This window comes from Schistocerca americana, chromosome X (genome assembly GCF_021461395.2).
Source record: "Schistocerca americana isolate TAMUIC-IGC-003095 chromosome X, iqSchAmer2.1, whole genome shotgun sequence".
In the NCBI taxonomy this organism is placed as follows: Eukaryota; Metazoa; Arthropoda; class Insecta; order Orthoptera; family Acrididae; genus Schistocerca; species Schistocerca americana.
In genome coordinates, this window is record NC_060130.1 from 957,575,746 (window position 1) to 957,598,849 (window position 23,104).

Genomic DNA, 23,104 nt, shown 5'->3' on the forward strand with positions numbered 1-23,104 from the left:
TTTCCTTTTCATTAACCCATTCCCCATATGTGAATGTATTTAGATGCATGTCAAGCAACGCAATTACAAGCATCTTAGTCTGTCTGCTATGTAAGTATGTAAAATATCTATGCATCTTTTATTTTTCAAGGAGTTCCTAAATGCTGTTCTTCAGCATGGTAAAGATGTGAAGGAATACTTCCGGAACAATTATGCGCGGATACAACGTCTTAATCGTGCTGTCATGACTCACCATGCTAATGCAGAGAGGGAACAAAAGAAGGAGCTAGAGAGGAGAGCAAGAGAGAGATGGAGGCGGCTAATGGCAGAAGACGAAGAAGGCTACAGGTTAAATGCCTTACTTTTAACAAATAATTTTATATACAATGTGTAGACAGTTATTTAAATGTAATCTTAAACTTGTTTAACCATTATGCTATATTATTTATTTTTCTGCAGTATACAGAAGTCTCACTTGAAATATTTTTATCACATGATTTATGTGGTAAAGCATTTTTCACACAATGCGAAAAGTCTATTTTAATTAATGAAAACTGAATGCTGAAACCAAAAGAAACCACTATGATTCCCTTATTGCATATGTGTAGTAGTTTTTGGTGCTTATCGAGAAAGGTCCTCTGCTTTCACAAGTAAACTGTAGCATTCTTAGACCTTTTCTCAGTGACATATCTACATGTATATCTGTAATCCGCTAGCCATTGTGTGGCAGAGGGTACTTAAGCATACCTGTCATGTACTCACTTCTCTATGCCTTTTGCGAATAATGTCCATGAAGAATAACTGATTGTGAGCCGTGGTATGAGCTTAAATTTATTGGACTTTACCACCCTGGTTGTACTGCTAAAGAGGCTGATGACCACATAGTTTGGTCCCTTTCTCCCCAAACCTACCAACCAATCATACGCCACCAGAACTGGATGAACATCTCCAGTTCACTCTTCCAGTTACTAAACGAGTCCATGAGAAAATGCACCACCCTTCTTTAAATCTGTCTCTATTAATTTTTCTTGCTGTGGACTAACAATTAATACTCAAGAACCATTAAATACAAAGATATTTATAAGCTACCTCTTTGATGGATGAATTAAAATTTCCTTATGATTTTTCTAATGACTCTGTGGCATTTGATTTTTCTAGAACTAATTTTATGTGACTGTTCCACTTTGTAATTCTGGGCACACACTTGTATATATTTAACTCTCTTGATTGTTCCCAGCGAGTGGTTTCGATTTGTGTAATCACGTGAAGTTTCCCAGTAATTGATGGCAGATAGTTTACTCAAACAATAATGGTTCTTACTAACTATTTTGTGCTATACAGTGCATTTGTTTATATTAAGAATTAAACACCAGTTCTTGTACCAAGCTCCTATCCTATGCAAGATTTCTATCATTTTGCTACAATTTCTGGTGTTGTGACTTACACCACAGCATCATCTGGGAACATCTTCATCCAGGTTCTGATGTTATTTGCCAATGTAGCCAAAAAAATTGTGTGTGTGTGTGTGTGTGTGTGTGTGTGTGTGTGTGTGTGTGTGTGTGAGAGAGAGAGAGAGAGAGAGAGAGAGAGAGAGAGAGAGAGGCTGGACTGAAGTCCATGGGCTTCCATTTTGGTGGGAAATGCAGAGTGTTCAGGTTGAGCAGCAAGTTATTCCTCAAGTACAGTCATGCCACATTGAAGGAAGTGTATGGAAATCAAAGTTAATTGTGAACACGTTCTGGATTAATGCAAAAGGCTTAAGGAGAAACATGAAATGACTGAAGATGATTCATGCACAGGATGACCGTCAGCATCAAAATCGATGATGACACTGCGAAAATTGGTAAATTAATCCATGAAAATCATCCTCTTAGGTCAGACAGTCAGTGAAAATTATTAAATCACGGTTCTGACTGCCGATCATCAATGAGTGAGGAGACAAAGTTCCTACTTGCAGAACAGTAAGTCCTGGATACTTCACGAAGATGATGTGCCAGCCCATTCTGCCTTGTGTCCTTGTCTGTAAAGACATTTGTTGCGAAACACATCACTGTGTTGGACCACCCAGTGTATTCGCTCAACCTGGCTCCCTGTTACTTTTTCTTATTTCCTAAGGTCACACTGGTGCTTAAGGGGGCAAGATTTAATAGTGTGGAAGGGGTGAAAGCAAAAGCGATGGAGGTTCTCAACAAGCAGAAGCTTGATGACGATGATCTCAGATGAAGACGATGATCTCAGATGAAGACGATGATCTCAGATGATGATGATGACGATGATCTCAGATGATGATGATGACGATGATCTCAGATGATGATGATGACGATGATCTCAGATGATGATGATGATGATGATGACGATGATCTCAGATGATGATGATGATGACGATGATCTCAGATGATGATGATGATGATGATCTCAGATGATGATGATGATGATGATGATGATGATGATGATCTCAGATGATGATCTCAGATGATGCTCTTGTGTAGATCACAACACCAGAAATTGTAGGAAAATGCTAGAAATGTTGCGTAGAATCAATGTTTGGTGCGTGGGCTGATATTTGATACATGAATGAGGTCTATTGCACAAAAATATTTGCAAAGAATCGTTATTGTCTGATTAAACTATTAGTCAGAAAACTCACTTGATTACACAGTTGGCCATCAATTACTAGAAAAAATCACATGATTAATCAAGTGACAACCAGTTGCTGAAAACAGTCACAATATTTAAATATGTACTAGCGTGTGTCCAGAGGGACTTAAAGTGGAACAGTCACATAAAATTAGTGCTAGAAAAAGCAAATGCCACAGAGTTACTGGAAGAATCATAAGGAAATTTTAATTCATCCATCAAAGAGGTAGCTTATAAAATCATTGTATTTGATGGTTCTTGAGTATTACTTGTCAGTCTACACAAAGTGGAATTAATAGAGGAAATAGAGATTTAATGAAGAGTGGTGCATTTTGACATGGGCTTGTGTAGTAACTGGGTGAACTGGAGATGTTCATCCAATTCTGGTGGCAGGCACTACAAGAGACACTGTATGTTCATAGTGTGTACATCCCAAGAAGAATCAGTTACAAATGACCATGTTGGCAAAATCTGAGAAATTTAAGCTTATACCAAGACGCACCATCAGTCATTCTTCATGCACACTATTTGCAAAAGGATAGGGAAACGAGTAAATGATAGTGATGCAGAAGTAATAATATTTACATGTCCAATAAGCTAGGTAAAGACCTAGCTTACCGGACATGTAAATATTATTACTTGTGTTAATTGCCATTTGTACTTCAGTAATAATTGCTGCTACAACTGCCTCATAGTCACTGATACCAGTTTCAATATGGATATCCTCAAAGAGATAATGTTTAGTTGTTGCCCTTAGGTGTATTATATGTACATTATGAGTGGGCTTCTGTCTGTTGTAGGTCATTCTCAGAGAATTTAATAAAGTTTCACAGGATGCCTTGTCACACCCACCACTTCCAAACTGTAGCTTTCCAAATTGATTGTTGGATGGTGAAAGGCTCCTCCAGTGATGACAGTACAATTTGGAGCACATACAGTCTTGTGAAGTTTTTTCAAAGAAATGTGTTAATTCGAAGGCGGGGGTGGGGGGGGGGGGTGGGAGAAGGGGGAGGAGGTTGAGTCTGGTGGTTCATAGAAATATCCATTTACAATTTTGTATCCGTCCTTAACACTGAGTCTTGTCCAAAAAGTCTCACGTGCAATCTCAGTTTCTATTCCGATGGCTTTGGTTTTTTTGTCTGAGAGAAATACACCACTCCTATGTCCTTTGCTATACTCTTAGATCTTCCTCAAAAATCTCACTGCTGTCAATTTCGAGATGTTGAAGATGTTGGTAATTGTAATAGAAATGAAACAAGAATAGCCTGGCTATGTAACCAGACAACTGGCAGAACATGGACTTAACGCTTTGCACTCCATAATGCACACACAGGGCATCTCCATGCACTCTTACTTAAATTGCCACCACCCGGACGACAAGCTTGCCATAGAGAATTGCACAAGTCTCTTTGTGGAAATTATGTCAGTGGCCAACAGTTAGGGTATACATTAAAACAAAAAGTGAGCTTTCATTAAGATACTTTTACATAAGAATAACAATTCAAAACTTTTAATTCTGTGATTTAAAAATTTTTTTTTTTCTTTTCGAAACTCTTCAGGGTGATATTTTTTGAAACTATTCAGGATAGACTCTTTTCATCATTGTTTCACATGAGTTGTTTACAAGAAAATCACTGACATCATCTGAATAATTACCACTCTCGTTTTCATTTAGATCTCATCCTCAGAAAGAACTGCAGATAAAAAACTAGCCATTTCACACCAATTAACGTGAACATAATAATTATAACCTTTCTCTCAACATAACTGCCACAGTTACACACTTGAGTTAACACAGGCTTCCCTAGATGGCAGTACTGTGCAGCATTGATGTCTAATACAGTCAGATTCAAGATAGAGCATGTGAGCTATGAAAAACTGTGTCTAATGATGCTTGACATCTGAGTGGAAAACAAAATTGACAGTTTTGAGCACCACTGGACACTGGAGTGGAAATGTTAAGGAACATCATTGTTCGATTCCTCGTAATAAGAAATGACACTGATTATGATCAAATACAAATATAAAGCTGTATTTACTGAAACTGTTCGTCATGTCATGTCTAGCTTTTGCGTATATGAAGTCTGTCGGCCAGTACTTCAGGAGAAGCATTAGTTTTGCGTCTGTGATCAGTGTGTTTATTAGACATGACATCAACATTACATTGCTGAACATTTTTCTAGCATGCGATAGCTGTGAAGTCCACCCATTACGTCTCAAGACTGATAATTATAGTTTGCTGAGTGCTTTAACATAAGAAACAGGCATGCCCGGTGCCTCATTATAGAGGTAAGAGTAATTATTTCAAACTACTGACATATTTATCTTTGTTGAGTGTACCGAACTCCCTGCACACCAGTGACAGTGTGTATAATATGGAAGATGTCATGTTTCTAATGAAAATGTTTCCACTGATTTGTGAAACACACTGTTGACAACACAGTTAACTGCCGTCTTGTCTGTCTGCTCTGAGATTTTAATTGTGATTTGCTTAATTCTCATGGGTTTTGTTTCCGTCAATGTTAATTGCAGATAAGAAGTGGTACAGTCAGGATTGTTTTACATTATCTCCTGGTTATCAAGAATATGAAACAGCTTATGGTGCATAGGCGTACAGTCTGTATGGTCACTGTAGTTAATGTTTTCAACAGCTTCTGTAAAGAAGCAGTACTGTATTGTTACACGCTGTATTGTAACATGTTCGTTGAGTTTACTCACCGTTTGTAAGTGTTTGGTACTTGTTACTGTGCATATGATAGTGTCCTACCACTGTCCAAGTTTGGGATGCCATGATTCAGAGGAGATCAAACCCCTCCAAATTTTTTACCAATGTGAATTACATTCTGTATTATATATACCTGCCATGGTCTGCATGTAATCTCAATTTAGTAAAGTCAAAAAGGAACTTGACTAATAAATTAAATGAATTATTCTGTAACAAGTCACCGGAAGTCAAGTGTTCAGTCTATGAAAACAACAAACAGTCATGATCAGTTTCTGAAAATCTATTGTTAGAGTTTGAATTTACTCTGCATGTAATTAATGTGGTACTGGGAAGTCATGCAAATCTGGGAATACAAATAATGCAAGGAGTAAAGATACCAACCCACTGTGTAATTAAGACATTGCCTGATCAGCTGGCACATAAACAAGATTGAAAGCACAATAATTTCAATCTTGTTCAAGTGCCTGTTACCCACTCAGTGGCTTAACTATATGGTGAGTGGGTACTTTTACTTCTATCAACATCTGAATAATCATTGTGTAGGTGGTATCTGTTCATTTCGTGGCCTGTGAACAAATATTAAATTTGTCTGAACTCATTACTTTGCTGGCCAATCCTGGAAAGTTTCTAGTAAAAATACTAGTAGTTTTCCCTCTTATTAAAGCTGTTAATTGCACAGTTAAGTGAAACTGTTTACACAAAGATGCCTGACACTAGCAAAAATTTATTAAAGAAAAATAGCAGCTAGTGAATGTTTGAGAAAACTTATTTTGTACCTTATTTCTGCCCATAGAAAGCTGATTGATCAGAAAAAAGATAAACGGCTATCACTCCTCCTCCAGCAGACTGATGAGTACATAGCAAATCTAAAAGATATGGTGAAGCAACACAAAGCCGAGCAGTATCGTAAACGGCGTGAAGAAGAGATGGAACAGAAGGTAAGTACAAAATTGTTAAGACTTTTGTGGCCTATAAGTAATGTATTGCTTGTTGGCTTTTGTTTCGGGATATTTGGCTGATGTTTCTTCAATGATTTTTCTCATGTTTTGCCAGCACAAGTAACTGGCATTGTCAAAGGTTCACCCTCCATTTGCTAGTGGTGGACTGGAGTCAAGGCTGCAGCTGGAGATGTAGGTACTATCACACCTAGGTCTGAGGGCTTTTCCCTGGTCGTTAATGATGTAGTTCTCCCCTTGTTACTCGCAATGGTAGTTTAGTGCAACATGGGAATCCAATATGAGAACCTGTGTCTCAGTGAATTTTATCATGTGTCGATCTCGCATGGCATGTACTCTGCCTTTGCCGATTTCTTCACCTGTCCCAATCAGCCATACATTTTGCATTTGATGAACCTGGTATTGATGGATCATCCAATCACTCCAGCATAGACTATTCCATGTGTACACAGCATGCAGTATATTCCCAACATTGCGAGTTGGTCCGTCTTGTCCTTTGCCAATATGAGACGCTATCCTATCTTCTTGGTTGGTTTGTAAATAGACTCAATGCTGTGTTTGCACAATATACGATCAATTCTGCCCATCACCATGGGGATGCATGGCAGCAAGGCCATCCACAACATTTTTTTTCTGATGTGTCACGTCATCAGGTGATAGGTTTCCTGAAACTTCTCGTGCAACTGGTGGAGCATGCTTTCCACTCAGAACACATTCCAGGTGTTGTATCTTACATCTGTCATAATGCAGGTCACCTTTCGTCTTGCGCATTTTGCGAGTGTATTGATTATTCTTCTTTCCTGACTTGGGTGAAACTTTCAAATTATCAAGTTTTTGAATCCATAAAATTCATTGTGATGATTCCTTTATTGGATCACCAGTTTCCTCAATATGATACTGGTGTTTTCAGTATTCCTGTCTTTCCAATGCTAGATGACCAAATTGTGTATACACTCAATGACAAATACTTACATTTCAGAAAAATTGGATGATTTATTCAAGAGAGAGAGCTTCACAAATTGAGCAAGTCAGTAATGTGTTGGTCCATCTCTGCTGATTATGCAAGCAGTTGTTCAGTGCACTATTGATTGATTGAGCTGTTGGATGTCCTCCTGAGGGATACTGTGCCAATTTTTTTCCAATTGACACATTAGATCATCAAAATCATGAGCTGCTTGGAGGGACCTGCCCATAATGCTCTAAATATTTTCAATTGGGGAGAGATCCGGTGACCTTTGGTGGCCAAGTTAGGACTTGGCAAGGACAAAGACGAGCAGTAGAAACACTCGACAGGTGTGGACAGACATTATCTTGCTGAAATGTATGGCAAAGATGGCTTTCCATGAAGGGCAACAAAACAGGGCCTAGAATATCGTAGATGTATCACTGTGCTGTAAGGGTGCTGCAGATGACACCAAAAGGGTCCCTGCTATGAAAAGAAATGGCACAATAGATTGTCACTCCTGGTTATCGGGCCGTATGGTGGGCAGTAGTGTCCCATTGCTGCCTGGAGTGTCTCCAGACACATCTTTGCTTTTCATTGGAGCTCAGGTCAAAGTGGGACACATCTCTGAAGACAACTCTACTCCAGTCAGTGAGATTGTCTGGATTCACCCTTGACACCGATGGGATATCAACCTGACTGTCGCCTGCCATATGGCCTGACAACCAAGAGTAATGGCCTAGGATGCCATTTCTTTTCATAACAGGACCCCTTTGGTTGTCATCTGTGGCACCCTTACAGCACAGTGGTATGTTGATGATATTCTACGCCCAATTTTGTTGCCCTTGATGACAAGCTGTCCAGGGCATACATTTCAGCAAGATAATGCCTGCCTGCACATGATGCGCATTTCCACTGCTTGTCTCCTAGCTCTCAGGGACATTGTTGTTGTTTTTTTGTGTTAGTCTATAACTAGAGATTACGATTGAATTTTTAATGCGGGCGTAATGATTTTTCTATAAAAAAAAAAGGTACAAAGTGAAGAAGAAATATGTAAATTATAATATTTTTGAATGTGGGTACTACCAATGCCAACAACAGTACCGCAACATGTGATTATTGATTTACAATTTTCCATGAGTGTAAATGGGTATATTGAACTATATTACTGATGTTTGTGAAAGACAGGGTATTAAGAAAGTTATCCTTTGAAAAAGTGTGATAATATTGAAGAGGTCTCTTACAAAAGGTATACAACCTTTAATCTTATGAAATACCAACTTCCTTTGCTTACAACTTTTTAACCATATTTTTCTATGTACTAGTAAGAAGTATTGCTTACTCATATTGGGGCAAGATTTGTTTGCTCTTACACAGAAGAGAAATTAATTTTTGTTTCTTTGTAGTTGATCATTAGTGTGATGTGCTATTAAATTCTCTCTAGATAATGGCAAAATGTATAGAACTACATGAGATTAACATATAACAAAGTGTTGTGTACATAATGTATGCATTGACTAAAATGTTTCAGAAGAAACGGAAGAAGTGGAAACGTGTTGTTGAACCAGAAATGATTGACAGTCTGCTTGATGAGAGTTCTCAGATGGCTGATAGAATTGCATTGTTACATACAGCTACTGGTTAGTAGTTCTAAATATATTAACTTAACATTATAACTTTGTGTGTTTTGTTTGTTTTTATGCACTTGAGTGTTACAATCTTTCTGGAGGCTGCAAATATCTGCTATAAGATCATGTTAATCCCAGCTCACTCTGTTCATTTATGAGACAGGAATGCCTAGGATGATACTGTGTTTCTTTTGACTTCTGGAAAGCATTTGGCACAGTTTGACACTGTCACCTAATTAATAAAATAAAAGTGTACTGAACATCAGACCAGCTTTGTGCTTGGACTGAATAGTTTATACCAAATACACCACAGCATGTTGTTCTTAATGGTGAGAGATCTTCAGATGTAAAAGTAATTTTGGGCTACCCCAAGGGAATATTATAGGACCAACACTATCTAAAATAATGGGCATTAGAAAAAGTGTCCCATATTCTGAGAGTTGTAGTATGGACCAAAACAGAACAAAAATGTCCAGTAAACTTGGATGCTAAAATGTATACATTAAAAGCTAAGAATTTTCACTATTGGGAAATGCTCTATTGCAAACTCTTTATTACAAATGACCTACAGAATGCAGTAAACAAATGAGAACACACTATTCTCTTACTGTGAAACAGCAGAGCTTCTAAAGTATCTGCTTGCTATTACATAAGACCTGCACTTGTGGGCCATTGCTAAAGGAGGTGCTCAATATGCTGTCCGTTCAAAGTAATTCATGTTTATGTCAGTCATCATAGGGAATGAGTACTGCCTGAAAAACTCCACGTTGGACACTGATGCAATGCCGGACATTGATTATGCATTCTTATAGTGTTTATACATACACCGAAGATTTCAAGTGGCCACATAACCAAAATTCCACAGGATTAAGATTGGGATACTAGCTAGCTAACACACTGGATCTGCCCTATCAATCCATAGCCCATTACATGTGTGTGTGAGGTGTTTTCGGACATTCCAGAGAAAATGAGCTGGTGCTCCATCGTGCATGAACCACATCTTCAGCTATTGTTGGAGGTACCTCATAGGAGATTCATTTGATAAGAACTGATGATATCTCGCACCAGTCAACCTGTTTGGTAGTATGTAAGATGCTATTAGTCTGCTGCCAATAATTCTTGCCACACACCAATTGAAAATTGGCACTAATGCCTTGCTTCTTCAATTGCTTGTAGATTTTCATCAGCCCACATATGTTGTTTATGAATAGTGCTGATCCCATTTGCCTGAAACAAGCCTCATATGTCAATATTATCTTTGTTCTGAAAAGTGAATTACCACCACCACATCTTTGCAACTGCCATTGGCAGAACTGCATTCTGACAGGGTGATATTGTGGCTGAAAGGCTTGAACAGGATGTCCATGATGTGGTTATAGGAATTGTTCATAGAGGATTGTTCAGACTAGAGGATGACTAACCCTGATAAATGATGGAATTCTATGTACACTATTTTCAGGATCCTCTTCCACTTCTTGCAATGCTCCCGCCTCCACAACAGGAGTATCAGTGGTGAGAGGTCTGCCACACACTGTTGTTTTGTATCTACAGAACCAGAGTCTGCTAGTATTTGGAAAAAATAACTAAATAATTGTGCAAATGGGACCCTGCATTCTGGATATTTTTCAGCATTTGACAGTTGCTTCTATTTGCCAGACCATAACAGATCATCATGTCTGCTATTTTCCTTGTGGGATAATAGGTTTCCATTATGCTGGTAAGTGCAAAGATGAAACTAAAATGTAAAAGTGTTTCACAAACTTATCAGAACACAAACTGATTCCATTAGAATTCAAGAATGTGCTGAACTTACCCACAACTGAGAATATGATTTACGGCAACAATGTTAACAGATGTTTACTGCATACTGTATCCATGGACATTAACAGAGGAATGTGTTGTCATTTGTTTACTGCATTCAGTAGATTATTTGTAATAACAAAGAGCTTGCAGTAGAAGAGATGTTTTGCTGATATGTCATAAGGTATGTATATAGAGACCATATTTACTGGCCATTTTTGTTTTGATTTGGTCCATACTACTACCTCTCAAAGTGTGGAATACCCTGTTTATAAATGACCAAGTGGATAACATTGGAACCTCCATGAAACTGTTTGTGAATGGTGCTGTTGTATATAGAGATGTTGCAATAATAGAAAATTATAGTGGATGCAGGAAGACATGATGAGAATGACACTTCATGTAAGGATTGGCAGTTGATCGTCAAGATACACAAATGTAATGTATGATGCAGAATTAGGCTGAAGACCCATAGTTGTAAGGTAACACAGTCGTTGAAAAATCCCTGGAAGCAGTTGTGTGCGTTAAATATCTGAGAGTAAATGTATAGAGCAATTTAAAATGGAACAACAACACAAAACGATCTGAGGAAAGGCGGATGCCAGACTGGGATTTATTGGGAGAATCCTCAGGAAGTGTTTTCTACCAAGAAATGAGGTAGCTTACAAAACCCTTGTTTGATACTTGACATGTGGTAGACTCCTCAGTCTGAAGCTGTAATCAGATGCTAAATGGGATTTACAGGTGAAATAGAGATCGTTCAAAGAAGAGCAGAAGTCCAAAAGTGTCACGGAGATTCTCAGAGGTCTTCCAACAATCATTCTTCCCATGCACCACTTACAACTGCTGCAGGAAAGGGGAAAGTGACAGTGGTATATAAAGTAAACTTTCAGAAAGGTGAAATGAATGACACAAATTTTGTACATTTTGGCTCTCTCCTCTGCCTCGTGCAACCAGCCATTCCTACCAAGGCTTTGTGTGTACACAAACAGGCAAAACAGTGAACATGCAATAGTAGAGTGAGAACGTTTATTGGATGGCAACTGGCCCCTACCACTCGTCTCTCAGAAATGCCAATCACCATGCTAATTTAATTGAAGTCTAGATGACAACATGATACTGAAGTAGTGGACAGCTGACACGTGGTAGACTTGTTTAAGGTCTTGTGTGTGTGCGTAAACTATTTGTCGTGTCTTCTAAAGGATGTCCTAAATGAACACTGCAGATGAGATGGCTATACATGGCTAAGTTGTAAGGAAGAGAGCACTTAGTGTAGAACGAGTGGCAGTTGTTGAAATGGAGGTATTGTTGCTGTTGATGAGATGGATTTGGATGAAGGTACTGATAGAGCCATCCCTGAAATGGAGGTTTGACATTGAGAAATGTGGCTTATTGGACCGAGAAGGTCCAAGTGAAGCAAATGAGGGGGAATGGGTTGAGGTTTGGGAGGAATGTGTACAGGGTGTTAAAACGTGTTTACCATTATACTCTCATTCTGTGCCATCTCGTAGATTTCTTCTTTCTCTCTTGTCTTAAAGGTGGATGTGGTATGAATGACAAAACTGACTTAATTGTCTTATGCAAGGTTTCCAGTTTATAACAGTTTCTTCTGACAGTAATTTTTTTCCGCTATAATCAAACTTCACAGAATACTGTATTCCACCACTTTTGTATCAATCTATATGTTTCAAAGCATAATTAAACTTTGAAACATTTCGCACTATCGACTTTCTTATCGTGTTCATGCAAATTATCTCATAGTCAAATTCTTGCTACCTACCCATGCAGTCATTTACTATGTATGACTCAAGCTGTCAATAGTGATAAACACAGGGCAAGACCTGGCCATTGTTGTGACCAGAGATAAGGTCTTACCTATCCTCACAACCCACTAATGCATATTGCTTGTTAGAGTCATATGCACATATTGATATTCACACAAGCTGAGAGAACAGTAACCTTACACCCTTGGAATAAAAAAGAAAATGTGGCCTTGTATCTTTCATTTAGATGAATGATTTAAAGAACAAAAACAAATATAACGTAAAATGGTCTGAGGTGTGGGACTTGTGCTGTGAGGGTTCTGTATGATCTTAATTACGTGTATTGATGGTTCATCCATAGGTTTTGATGAGTGAGTCTACAACTATAAAATATGTGGCATAAATGGCCATATCTTTTGTGTACATTGAGTTAGAAGCTTAATTTTTTTTGTACACTGCCAACAGACTGTCTACCTTAATATTTGACACAAGTAGAGGCATGATTTTCTCACATTAATTTCTGTATGATTTTGTGAGAAGGATACTGATTGACACGTTATTTCACGATGTAGATATTCCCATATCGCTTTAATTTCATTTTGATGCAATTCTAAAATTAATCATTAGAGGTTTCATTTTTGTGGTTCTGAATGATTTACATGAATTGTAGATGTACAAGTAAATGATAAACATGTAATATTGTTTTACTAGATTCCTTATTATGAGTACATAACACTTAAATTACATTGTCATTAGGCCATTCTGACCATGCCTTACTTTGTGAAAGATAACGTAGCACATGTTATAATCAGTCACTGACAATGAAATTATACTTGGAGAAAAAAAATCTGCTTCAGTGGGTGAATAGGGAACCCAAGCAACTTTAAGAGAGCATTTGCTAAGTTCAGTTGCATTTTTTTCAGTGCTTGCAGTGACTGAATTATATCAGCCTGTTGACTTTTTCCCCCCTAGTTTCATTTAGCAGAATATCTTCAAGAGTAAGATACCCAGATAATATATCAGACTGTTTTAACATTTTGAAGACAGATAATTTTTGTGCTTTTTCACTTACTGTGGAAATGTTTGACTGAATGCATTAACTGGATGAAATAACTCTGCCTCTGTGTACTAAATATGAAGTGTGCAGTGAAGGCAACAGAAAGTTGTGTTTTGAGCTTCTACAAACTCAAGATAATCAATTTATTTTTCCCAACTGCAGTAGAAGGTAACCGTGCAATGCACCAGCAACTGCATCATCACTCATTTTTGAAAAACAAAATCACAACAAAACACAAACAGTGACATTACAGCTCAGCAGTCAGCAGCAAAGCAGATGATAATGCAGTTAAAGAAGTTGATGGCACACGGCCCAGTTGTCAACGCATATTTACAAATCACTATGGCACAAACTCTACTGACTGTTGCCAACTGCTGCTGATCAGAACTACAGAGTTCGCAATTCCCACACAGTACTGACTATGGTCACTTTATTTATTTTAGCTGAACCAGGACGCCGAAATACACCAACCATTCGCGTGGTCAGCCATGCACCAGTAGATGTCATTAGGGATTTCCAAGAGTATTAGCACTGTAGCATGAGGAGATAGGCTGAGGTGGGATTATCTGTTGCCTCGAGAACAACATTCCAGACATTTCATTTTGCAGGAAGAATGGAGTCAGTCAACAATATTTGCACTGAATTACTTAGAAAGCACCTGGCCCTCCCTAAACCCTTTCAATCATCACTTACAGAGATTTTCGAGAATATTAAAGATAACAGGTATTTGTGTCCTGTTTGTTCTCTCCCCCATTTCTCTTAGTACATATAATCTTGGAAAAAAAAAATTTGAAGCTCATTATTCTCTACAAATTTTGCTCAAATATCATGTTTATCATGAAATAAGTATTTCATTTTAAAATGGCCTTATCACTTCAGTTCACAGAAATATTTTCTTAACCAGAAGCATATGATTCATAAATGCATCACAAAAAACACTTCGAAATACCTTTTGTAGTGTTTATCATTAATGCAAAAAAATAAATCATGTCTCGAGACAAGTTTCCAGAGGGAAAAGTGTATTGACAGACAGGCAGACAGATGGAGAGATGGAAAACAAAGTGATCCTATAACAATTCCATTCTTAATGATAAAGATATGGAAAATAGTAACTGTTAACCCAGGAAAAATGTGATGTTTCTATCACCTAAGTGCATATACAGTATAACCCCACTTTTACATTCCCAGAATTAACATTTTTCTGCTGTTTATGACACTTTTTATTGGTCTTCTCAAATTTCCTGTGCCTACAATGTTAATTTGCACCTGATTTTGCATCAACATATTTATAATTTTCCTGCGATTTACGCGTTATGAAAAAATGTTTGTGGAGAAAAAATGATGCTGGCATGGTGTTGGCCATCCAGTAGGGTTTACAAATATTACGTGGTTAACATTCTTGACACCGGGGCACTCTGCTCAGCGGACTTGAACTGGTAAACGTGTAAAAGTTGGAACAATTTGTGCCGTATCTCCCACCGCTGCTAAGCTCTACTTGGTGTGGTACCTAATGGGAGTAACTAGATTCAAATGGTTCAAATGGCTCTGAGCACTATGGGACTTAACTGCTGAGGTCATCAGTCCCCTAGAACTTAGAACTAGTTAAACCGAACTAACCTAAGGACATCACAAACATCCATGCCCGAGGCAGGATTCGAACCTGCGACCATAGCGGACTTGCGGTTCCAGACTGCAGCGCCTTTAACCGCACGGCCACTTCGGCCGGCGTAACTAGATTTGCTCAGATGAAGATATCATGACCAATGACAACCATTTTCAAACTCTCTCTACTGTGCAAACAGTTTTGTGGTTGTTGTGATCATCGTGACACTTTTGTTGAACCATATTTAACGTGTTTCGGCGTATGGCCATTTGGAGCACTGGTTGACACCATCATGCACTTTTGAGTTGCTCAAATGATTTTAGTGTAAACACAGTGCCGGTTATGTATTTTATTCATGCTGAGCAAAACATGTTTCGAGAATTTTTCTCATTATCAGGTGCGGTTTTTTCGTATGTAATTTTTTTGTGATGTTACAAACAATCAATGTGAGTGATAGTGTGTGTGTGTGTGTGTGTGTGTGTGTGTGTGTGTGTGTGTGTTTTGCAGGTTGGGTTGCTCAACACTGGTTATCAGTGCCCACCAAATAGTGGTAATGCATGAGTAGACCTAATAATGAATAAGACAATAGAAATGTGGGTAAGCTACTGTTAACAGCATCGCTATCCCATTATCATAGCCAAGATATACATGAAGCCAACACTCACCACATAGTACAAGTTTATATGCCAACTAGCTCCACAGATGATGAAGAGATTGAATGAATATAATGTAAGATATAGAAAATTATTTAGATAGTTAAGGGAAACAAAAATTTGTATGGGTAACTGGAATTCAGCTATAGGAAAAGGAAGAGAAGGAAAAATAGGACGACATGGGTCGAGGGAAAGAACCGAAAGTGGAAGCTGCCTGTTAGAATTTTGCATAGAGCGTAATATAATCATCATTATCGCTTGGTTTAAGACTCATGAAAGAAGGTTGGGTATGTGGAAGAGACCTGTGGACAGTGGAAGGTTTCAGTTCGATTGTGTAATGGTAAGACAGAGATATCGAAACCACATGTTAAACTGTAAGACATTTCCAGGGCAGCTGTGGGCTCTAACCATAATTTATTGTTTATGGGCTGCAGATTACAATGGAAGAAATTATTTTAATTGAATCAACTGTGGGTTCTTGGTGAAGCACATAAATTAACTAAACAAACAGTTGTGGAGGTATGTACTGTCTCTGCAACTAACTGCCTTCACTTCCACTACATACCTCCACGAATTTAGAGCAACTAAGGGAAAGATGGAAAAAAAAAAAAAAGACAATAAAAAACACTGTTTTTTGGCTTGTCTCACAAATTTTATTATGGTTACTGCACAATCTAGGTTTCAGGTTATAAGTCCATTTCAGTAATCATAATAAAATTTGTGAAACAAGGCAAAAAAAACTGTTTTCAGTTAATGGAAGAAATTATGAAAGTAGTTAAGGAGATCAATAAATTGGAGAACCAGAAGTTCTCGAGAGTTTCAGTGTGAGCATTATGTAACATTTGACTGAAACAGGGGAAAGGAATACAATAGCAGACATAGCTAGTAGCTTTGAGTGATAAAGTATGGAAGACAGCAGGGGACCACATAGGTAAAAATACAAGACCTAGTAGAAATCCCTATATAACACAGGAGATATGGAATTTAATTGAGAAAGGGAGAAAATATAAAAATCCAGGAAATGAAGCAAGTGAAAGGGAATAGGTACATCTAAAAAATAAGTGTGTAATGGCTAAGCATGAATGGCTAGAGGATGAATACAAGGCTGTAGAAGCCTGCATAACTAGGGGAAAGACAGATACCACCTGTAGGAAAATTAGAGAGATACTTGGAGAAAACAGAAGCATTTGTATGAATATCAAACCTCATATGGCAAACCAAACTAAGCAAAAAAGGAAAAGGTGGGAGTTAATATGTACAAGGTCTGTATGAGAGAAAGCAACTTGAGGACATTATTATAGAAAGAGAAGAGGAAATATGTGGAAATGAGATGGGAGATATGATACTGCAAGAAGAATTTGACAGAACACTGGAAGACCTCTGTGAAAACAAGGCACATGGAGTAGATGCTATTGAATCAGAACTACTGAAAGCCTTGGGAAAGCCAGCCATGGCAGAATTATTCCACCTGATAAGTAAGATCTAGGAGATTGGTGAAATACTCCCAGGAAGAATGCAATAAAAATAAATCCAATTTCAAAGAAGGCAGATGCCGACAAGTGTGCATACTTACCGAACCATCAGCTTAATAAGTCATGTTCAATAAATATTGCCACAGATTATTAACAGAATTATGGAAAAACTGGTAGATGTTGAACTCAGAAAAGACTGTGTTCTGGAGAAATGTATGTACACACAAGGCAATACTGATCGACCCTTTGGCTTACTGTAGAAGATAGATTGAAGAAAGGCAAACCTTCATTTTATAGTATTTGTAGACCAAGAGAAAAGATAGATAATGTTGACTGGAATGCGCTCTCTGATATTCCTAAGGTATCAGGGATAAAATACAGGCAAAAAAAGGTTATATACGTGCTGTACAGAAACCAGATGAGAGTTGGAGACCTGAAGAACATAAAAGGGATAGCCATGGTTATGAAGGGATTGAGACAGGGTTTGTAGCCTATCCCCACTGTTATTGGATTTTTACATTGAACAAGCTGTGGAGTAAACCATGAAGAAATTTGGGAAGGGAATTAAAGTTGATGGAGAAGAAATAAAAACTTTGCAATTTGCTGATAATGTTTTAATTATGTCAGAGATGGCAAAGAACTTTGAAGAGCAGTTGAACAGAATGTATACGGTCTTGAAAATAAATTATAAGAGGAACATTAAGAAAAATAAAACAAGGTTTATGGAATTTAATTGAACTGTGTGAAGCAGTGCTGAGGGAATTAGGTTATGAAATGATACATTAAAAGTAGTGGACGTGTTTTGCTATTTTGGCAGCAAAATAACTGATGATGACCAAATGTAGAGGGGTGTAAAATGCAAACTAATAATAGCTAGAAAGGTATTTCTGAAAAAAGAGTAATTTGTTAACATCTAAAAATAATTTAAGTATTACAAAATTCTTTCTGAAGCTATTCATCTGGAATGTAGTCTTATATGGAAGTGAAATGTGGACAATAAGCAGTTCAGACAAAAGGAGCATAGAAGCTTTTGAAATATAGTGCTAAAGAAGAATGCTGAAGATAAGGTGGTTAGATTGAATGACAAATGAGCAATTACTGAACTGAATTGAGGGAAAAAGAAATTTGTGATGCAACATGATTAAAAGAAAGGATGATAGGTGACAACCTGAGGTATCAAGTAATTGTCAATTTTTAGATGGGAGGAAGTGTCATGAGAGGGGGAGTGGAGGAGTTAAATATTGTAGAGGGAGACCAAGGCTTGAATACGGTAAACTGGTTGAAATGAATGCAGGTTGTAGTAGTTAAGCAGAGATGAAGAGGCTTACAAGGGATTGTCAGCATGGAGAGCTGAATCAGATCAGTCTTAGGACTGATGACCTTAACAACAGCAGCAAGAACAACACCACATGTACATCATGTTTTTACTAAGTTAACACAATTTTATTTAACGGCCTCACCAGTGTAAGTTTTATTTATCTGCTTACTTTGGATCACTCGTCTACTTCAAGAATCAAAGTCCACAGATTTTTGGTGTGGTTACTTTCTGTTCTCACATCCCATCTGAATATCAAAGTGTGCATACAAACCTAAGGAGCTTCAGCATCAGCAAGTTGTGAGAATTGCATTTCTGGGCAAAATGATTGATGGATGTTGTCCCGTGTTAAGTGCTGTGTTCAGTTGGATTTGGTTGACACAGTCTTTGGTCAGTGGTCATACTGAAAAATTATAAAGCTCGATTGTGAGAATTTGACTTACAGATGATTCACCTGTCAGAGATGCAGGCCTACATGCACATATTGATGTTTGAACTAATTCTGTGAACAGTAATCTTATAGTCTCCTCACTCTTCGTCTAGGTTATAAAAATGTCATCAGCGACTCTGGAGTTTGTATTCTGGGCGTCTAGGAAGGATTCCTATAGATGACCAATGAATAATTTGGCATATGTCCTGCTCCAGAAGTGATAAAGTTAGTTTCGTGCACGTGGTGTGCCCCCCGCCCCCCCTTTCCCCTTTCATGTCAACTGGCTGTTTCATAGTTATGAAAGGCTTTCTTTTGATACTGTGGGTCGCAGTGTGGTGGGATACACACACACAAATCATTCCTTTTTAATTCTTCTCCACGATGTTCTTCACACCAATCGCAATCAATTGTGGCCTGGTGACATAGCACATTGTCATGCATAAAACTTCCACCATTGTTTGAGAACATGGAAGTTCGTGAATGGCTGCAAATGATCTGCAAGTTGCTGAAAACATAACTTTTTCCAGTCAATGATCAGTTCAGTTGGACCAGAGGACCCTGTTCATTCTATGTGAACACAGCCGACACTGTTACAGAGCCATCACCAGCTTCCACAGTGCCTTGGAGACGACTTGGCTCCATGGCTTTGTGGGGTCTGTGCCACACTTAAACCCCAACATCTGCTCTTACCAACTGAAATCAGAACTCATCTGATCAGGCCACAGTTTTCCAGTCATCTAGGGTCCAACTGATACAGTCATGAGCCCAGGAGAAGTGTTGCAGGCATTGTCGTGCTGTTAGCAAAGGCACTTGCATCGGTCATCTGCTGCCAGAGCATGTTAATGCCAAATTTTGCTACACTATCCTAATGGATATGTTTGTTGTGTGTCTCACATTGATATCTGCAGTTGTTTCATGCAGTGTTGGTTGTTAGTTAGCACAGTTCTATTCAAACAACACTGTCCTTGATTGTTAAGTGAAGCCTGCTGGCCCCTGCGCTGTTCATGGTGAGAAGTAATGCCTGAAATTTGACATTCTCGACACACTCCGTACACTGTTGATCTCGGAATAATGAATTCTGTAACAATCTCTAAAATGAAATGCCCCATGCATCTAGCAAGAACTACCATTCCACATACAGAATCTGTTAATTCTTGTTGTGCAGCCCTAATTGCACTGGAAACCCTTTCACAGGAATCTCCTGAGTACAAATGATGTCTCCACCAATACAGTGCTCTTATATACCTGTGTATGCAATACAACCACCATCTCTGTATGTTCATATTGTTTTCCCATGACTTGTCATTTCAGTGTTATCTCTAACTTAGAAATAAAACAGAATCTAATACTGTGTTAATATTGTTAAATTGTCGTGCTAAGTTTTGTGTGTTTTTGATAGTATAAAAATTCTTTACCATTTATTTTCTAGTATTGTTATGGTATATTTCTAGCTTTATTTGTCCATGCCTCCCACAAATGTGAAGTGTGAGAAAGTATGCAGATGTTACTTCATCTCTCAAACAGTTAGTGCTCCCAGCTGAGTCTCGAAGCGTTTTAACATCTAAATTATGTAGCAGAATAATGACTTTGCTAGAATGGCAGTGAGAGAAACGGCACAATGAACTTAGTTTCAGTGTGGGAAATGGGGCTAAGAGTGCTGCTGTTCTGTCTTCGTGATTAAATTAATCAAATCAAGCATTTGAGCCAGTAGGACTGAAACCAAAAACATGGACACATGCATGCACACGCACGCATAGCTGTCATGTTCTTTATGCTTCTTTCACACTTAAATCTCCATATAAGGATTCTGTTGGTACCTGATAGACATATTCAAAATGATGATGAAAACGAACAAAAATTTTACACATTCAGATATCTCAGCCTTTTAGTTATTTTTTGTAAAACTGCATTACTATGTCTTGTTCTACTAATAATTACAATTATTTATCCTTATCTTTTTTGTTTTTGTAGATGTTAGATCTCTCTGCCATTATTTGTGTCCTTTCAATATGGAATCTTTCCCTTGCAGGTCAGATGTTGCGTGGGGACCAGATGCCATCAGGTGGTCAACTACAGACTTGGTTGGAATTGAATCCTGGATGGCAAGTTGTATATGACGATGAGAATGGTGCCGATGATGATAGTGACAATGACTCACAGCAAGATGAAGATTATCGAGGGTTGTGTGATGAAATTGTGCCTGGTTTGTGAAAATATACCAGGCATTTCTGTTTTAACTTGAATTGTCAGCTAATGTAAAAAGTTGGAGGGGCCATATTTTATCATAAGTTTATCTGTGGGTTAAAAGTTATCAAAGTGACTCTTTGTTGGTAGCACTGCGGTTTCTGATAGTAACCTTGTCTCCTACGTTTTACATACTTTGATAGTCTTTTATCAAATGACAAAAATTACTGTTCATATCTGTGGTGGGTTAAATACATTAATCAAACTAGTTTCCCATGTAGCACATACACTGGATGGTGTTGAATTATGTTCAGTATGTGACTGATTCTCAAAGCATTAGTGGGGTATATCATTGAAAGAGCTTCATATACAAGTGGAAATAACTGCTACTTGTAGTGCCATTTTAAAATTTTATATTATTCATTAAGTTATGACTATTGCTGTGTACCACATTAATTTCTAAAGCTCTCAAAAGTTCATATTATCTTACTCTATAAGGCCCATGGTATTTCCTGGCTATCATTAAAGTAAGAGGTTAACTACAAACAGTTTTTTAAGTTGACCTCAAAGCTGGGGAAAGACTGGAGATGTTAGCCTCCTTTATCATTCTACAGCAGCATTTCTTAGCCTCTTTTTAATGTGTACATTTCTCGTGGAACCCGTGATTTGTCCCTATAATATGTTTCCCTAACTGCATAGCGAGTAGAAGAGAGGAAGTACACTGTCTTACCTCATGTTAATACACATAGCATAGGATAGGTGGTGTGCCCACAAGCTACAAGCAGCCATGTCACTTGAGACTCAGCTTAGTACAATTCTGCTTTATCAAGCATTGTATTGTGTCCTCTTGTTTTGTGAATTTGCTAGTGGTGGTGTGTTTGAAGATCGAAGAGTTCAAATCCACAGCTTCTAGTTACTCAGCTTAACATGAGAAGCAGCAAAAGAAGTCTTCATGTTTAATTCCAGCGTACAGATCTGGTTTCAGAGAAATTAAAGGCAAAACATTTACTAGACCTGCAAAACTCAAAGAAGAATTTTTAAAATCTATTAGAGCAATTCCTCCTAAATAGAGAGGTCTGACTCACAACTGTTTCGTTTGTGACTTAAGTTTCATGGAGGAACTTGTTACAAAAACACACATGGTTATCATTGACCGCAACCTAGTTGAAATTCCGAGACAGAGATGGTCTCTAAAAGCCAGAGTTTTTCCTCATTTATATCCTTCTTACTAAAATATATATCCAAAATACTATAGAAAATAAAATCGCCAGTAAAACACTCACAGAAGGGAAGTTGTAACACAAAAGTTGGTAAACCATAAGAATTTGCATGTATGCCATTCTATCATTTGTCGAGGACAATATACAGAATAAACCAATACCAGGTGTAACAGCTATTCCATTAAAAAATCACATTGAAAATTAAGAAACTGAAAATTGTGCAATTATGTGATAAACGGAGAAGAGCAAATACCCAGATCAGTCTACTGCAAAAGCAGCTCACAGATAAAAAGTGAGAGATGAATCAGTGAGATCTACGTAATTCTGAAGTTAGTAAGAAACAAAAAATCATATGCGACACAATGTTAAAGAAAAACCAAATGAAAAATAATAAAGGATCGTGGTATGATTATATTTTTCTTGTGGACAGCGTGCTCTTAAAAATTAGTTGCCCAAAGAACAACTGTGCTGATATGTCACAAAGTTAAGTTTCAAGAAAAACTGCAAACGACTATAAGAATAAACATGCAAATCATGCTCTAGTGTTTATGTTTGTTCCTCTGCTGCATAATTGGATCCAACCAGTCATAGTGTATGCGGTGCAACACAACCTCTGGTGATGTCATCTTGCAGATACCGATTCAAATAATTATCCAGTTCTAACAGGCTGGAATTAGAATTATTGTATTCAATTCTGATATCAGTCAACTGAATAAAAAGGTTTCGTGATGTCTAACAA

General features: G+C 37.8%; 1 protein-coding gene across 1 annotated transcript in view; it reads left to right on the forward strand.

Moving 5' to 3' along the window:
• The window catches only part of LOC124555269 (ATP-dependent helicase brm-like), a 188,619-nt gene that overhangs the window by 21,487 nt on the left and 144,028 nt on the right, over positions 1–23,104 (forward strand). The window contains exons 4-7 of the mRNA XM_047129138.1: positions 131–327; positions 6,135–6,279; positions 8,772–8,880; positions 20,991–21,164. Of these exons, the coding sequence (XP_046985094.1) occupies positions 131–327; positions 6,135–6,279; positions 8,772–8,880; positions 20,991–21,164 (625 nt within the window). The remainder of the gene's footprint in view (positions 1–130; positions 328–6,134; positions 6,280–8,771; positions 8,881–20,990; positions 21,165–23,104) is intronic.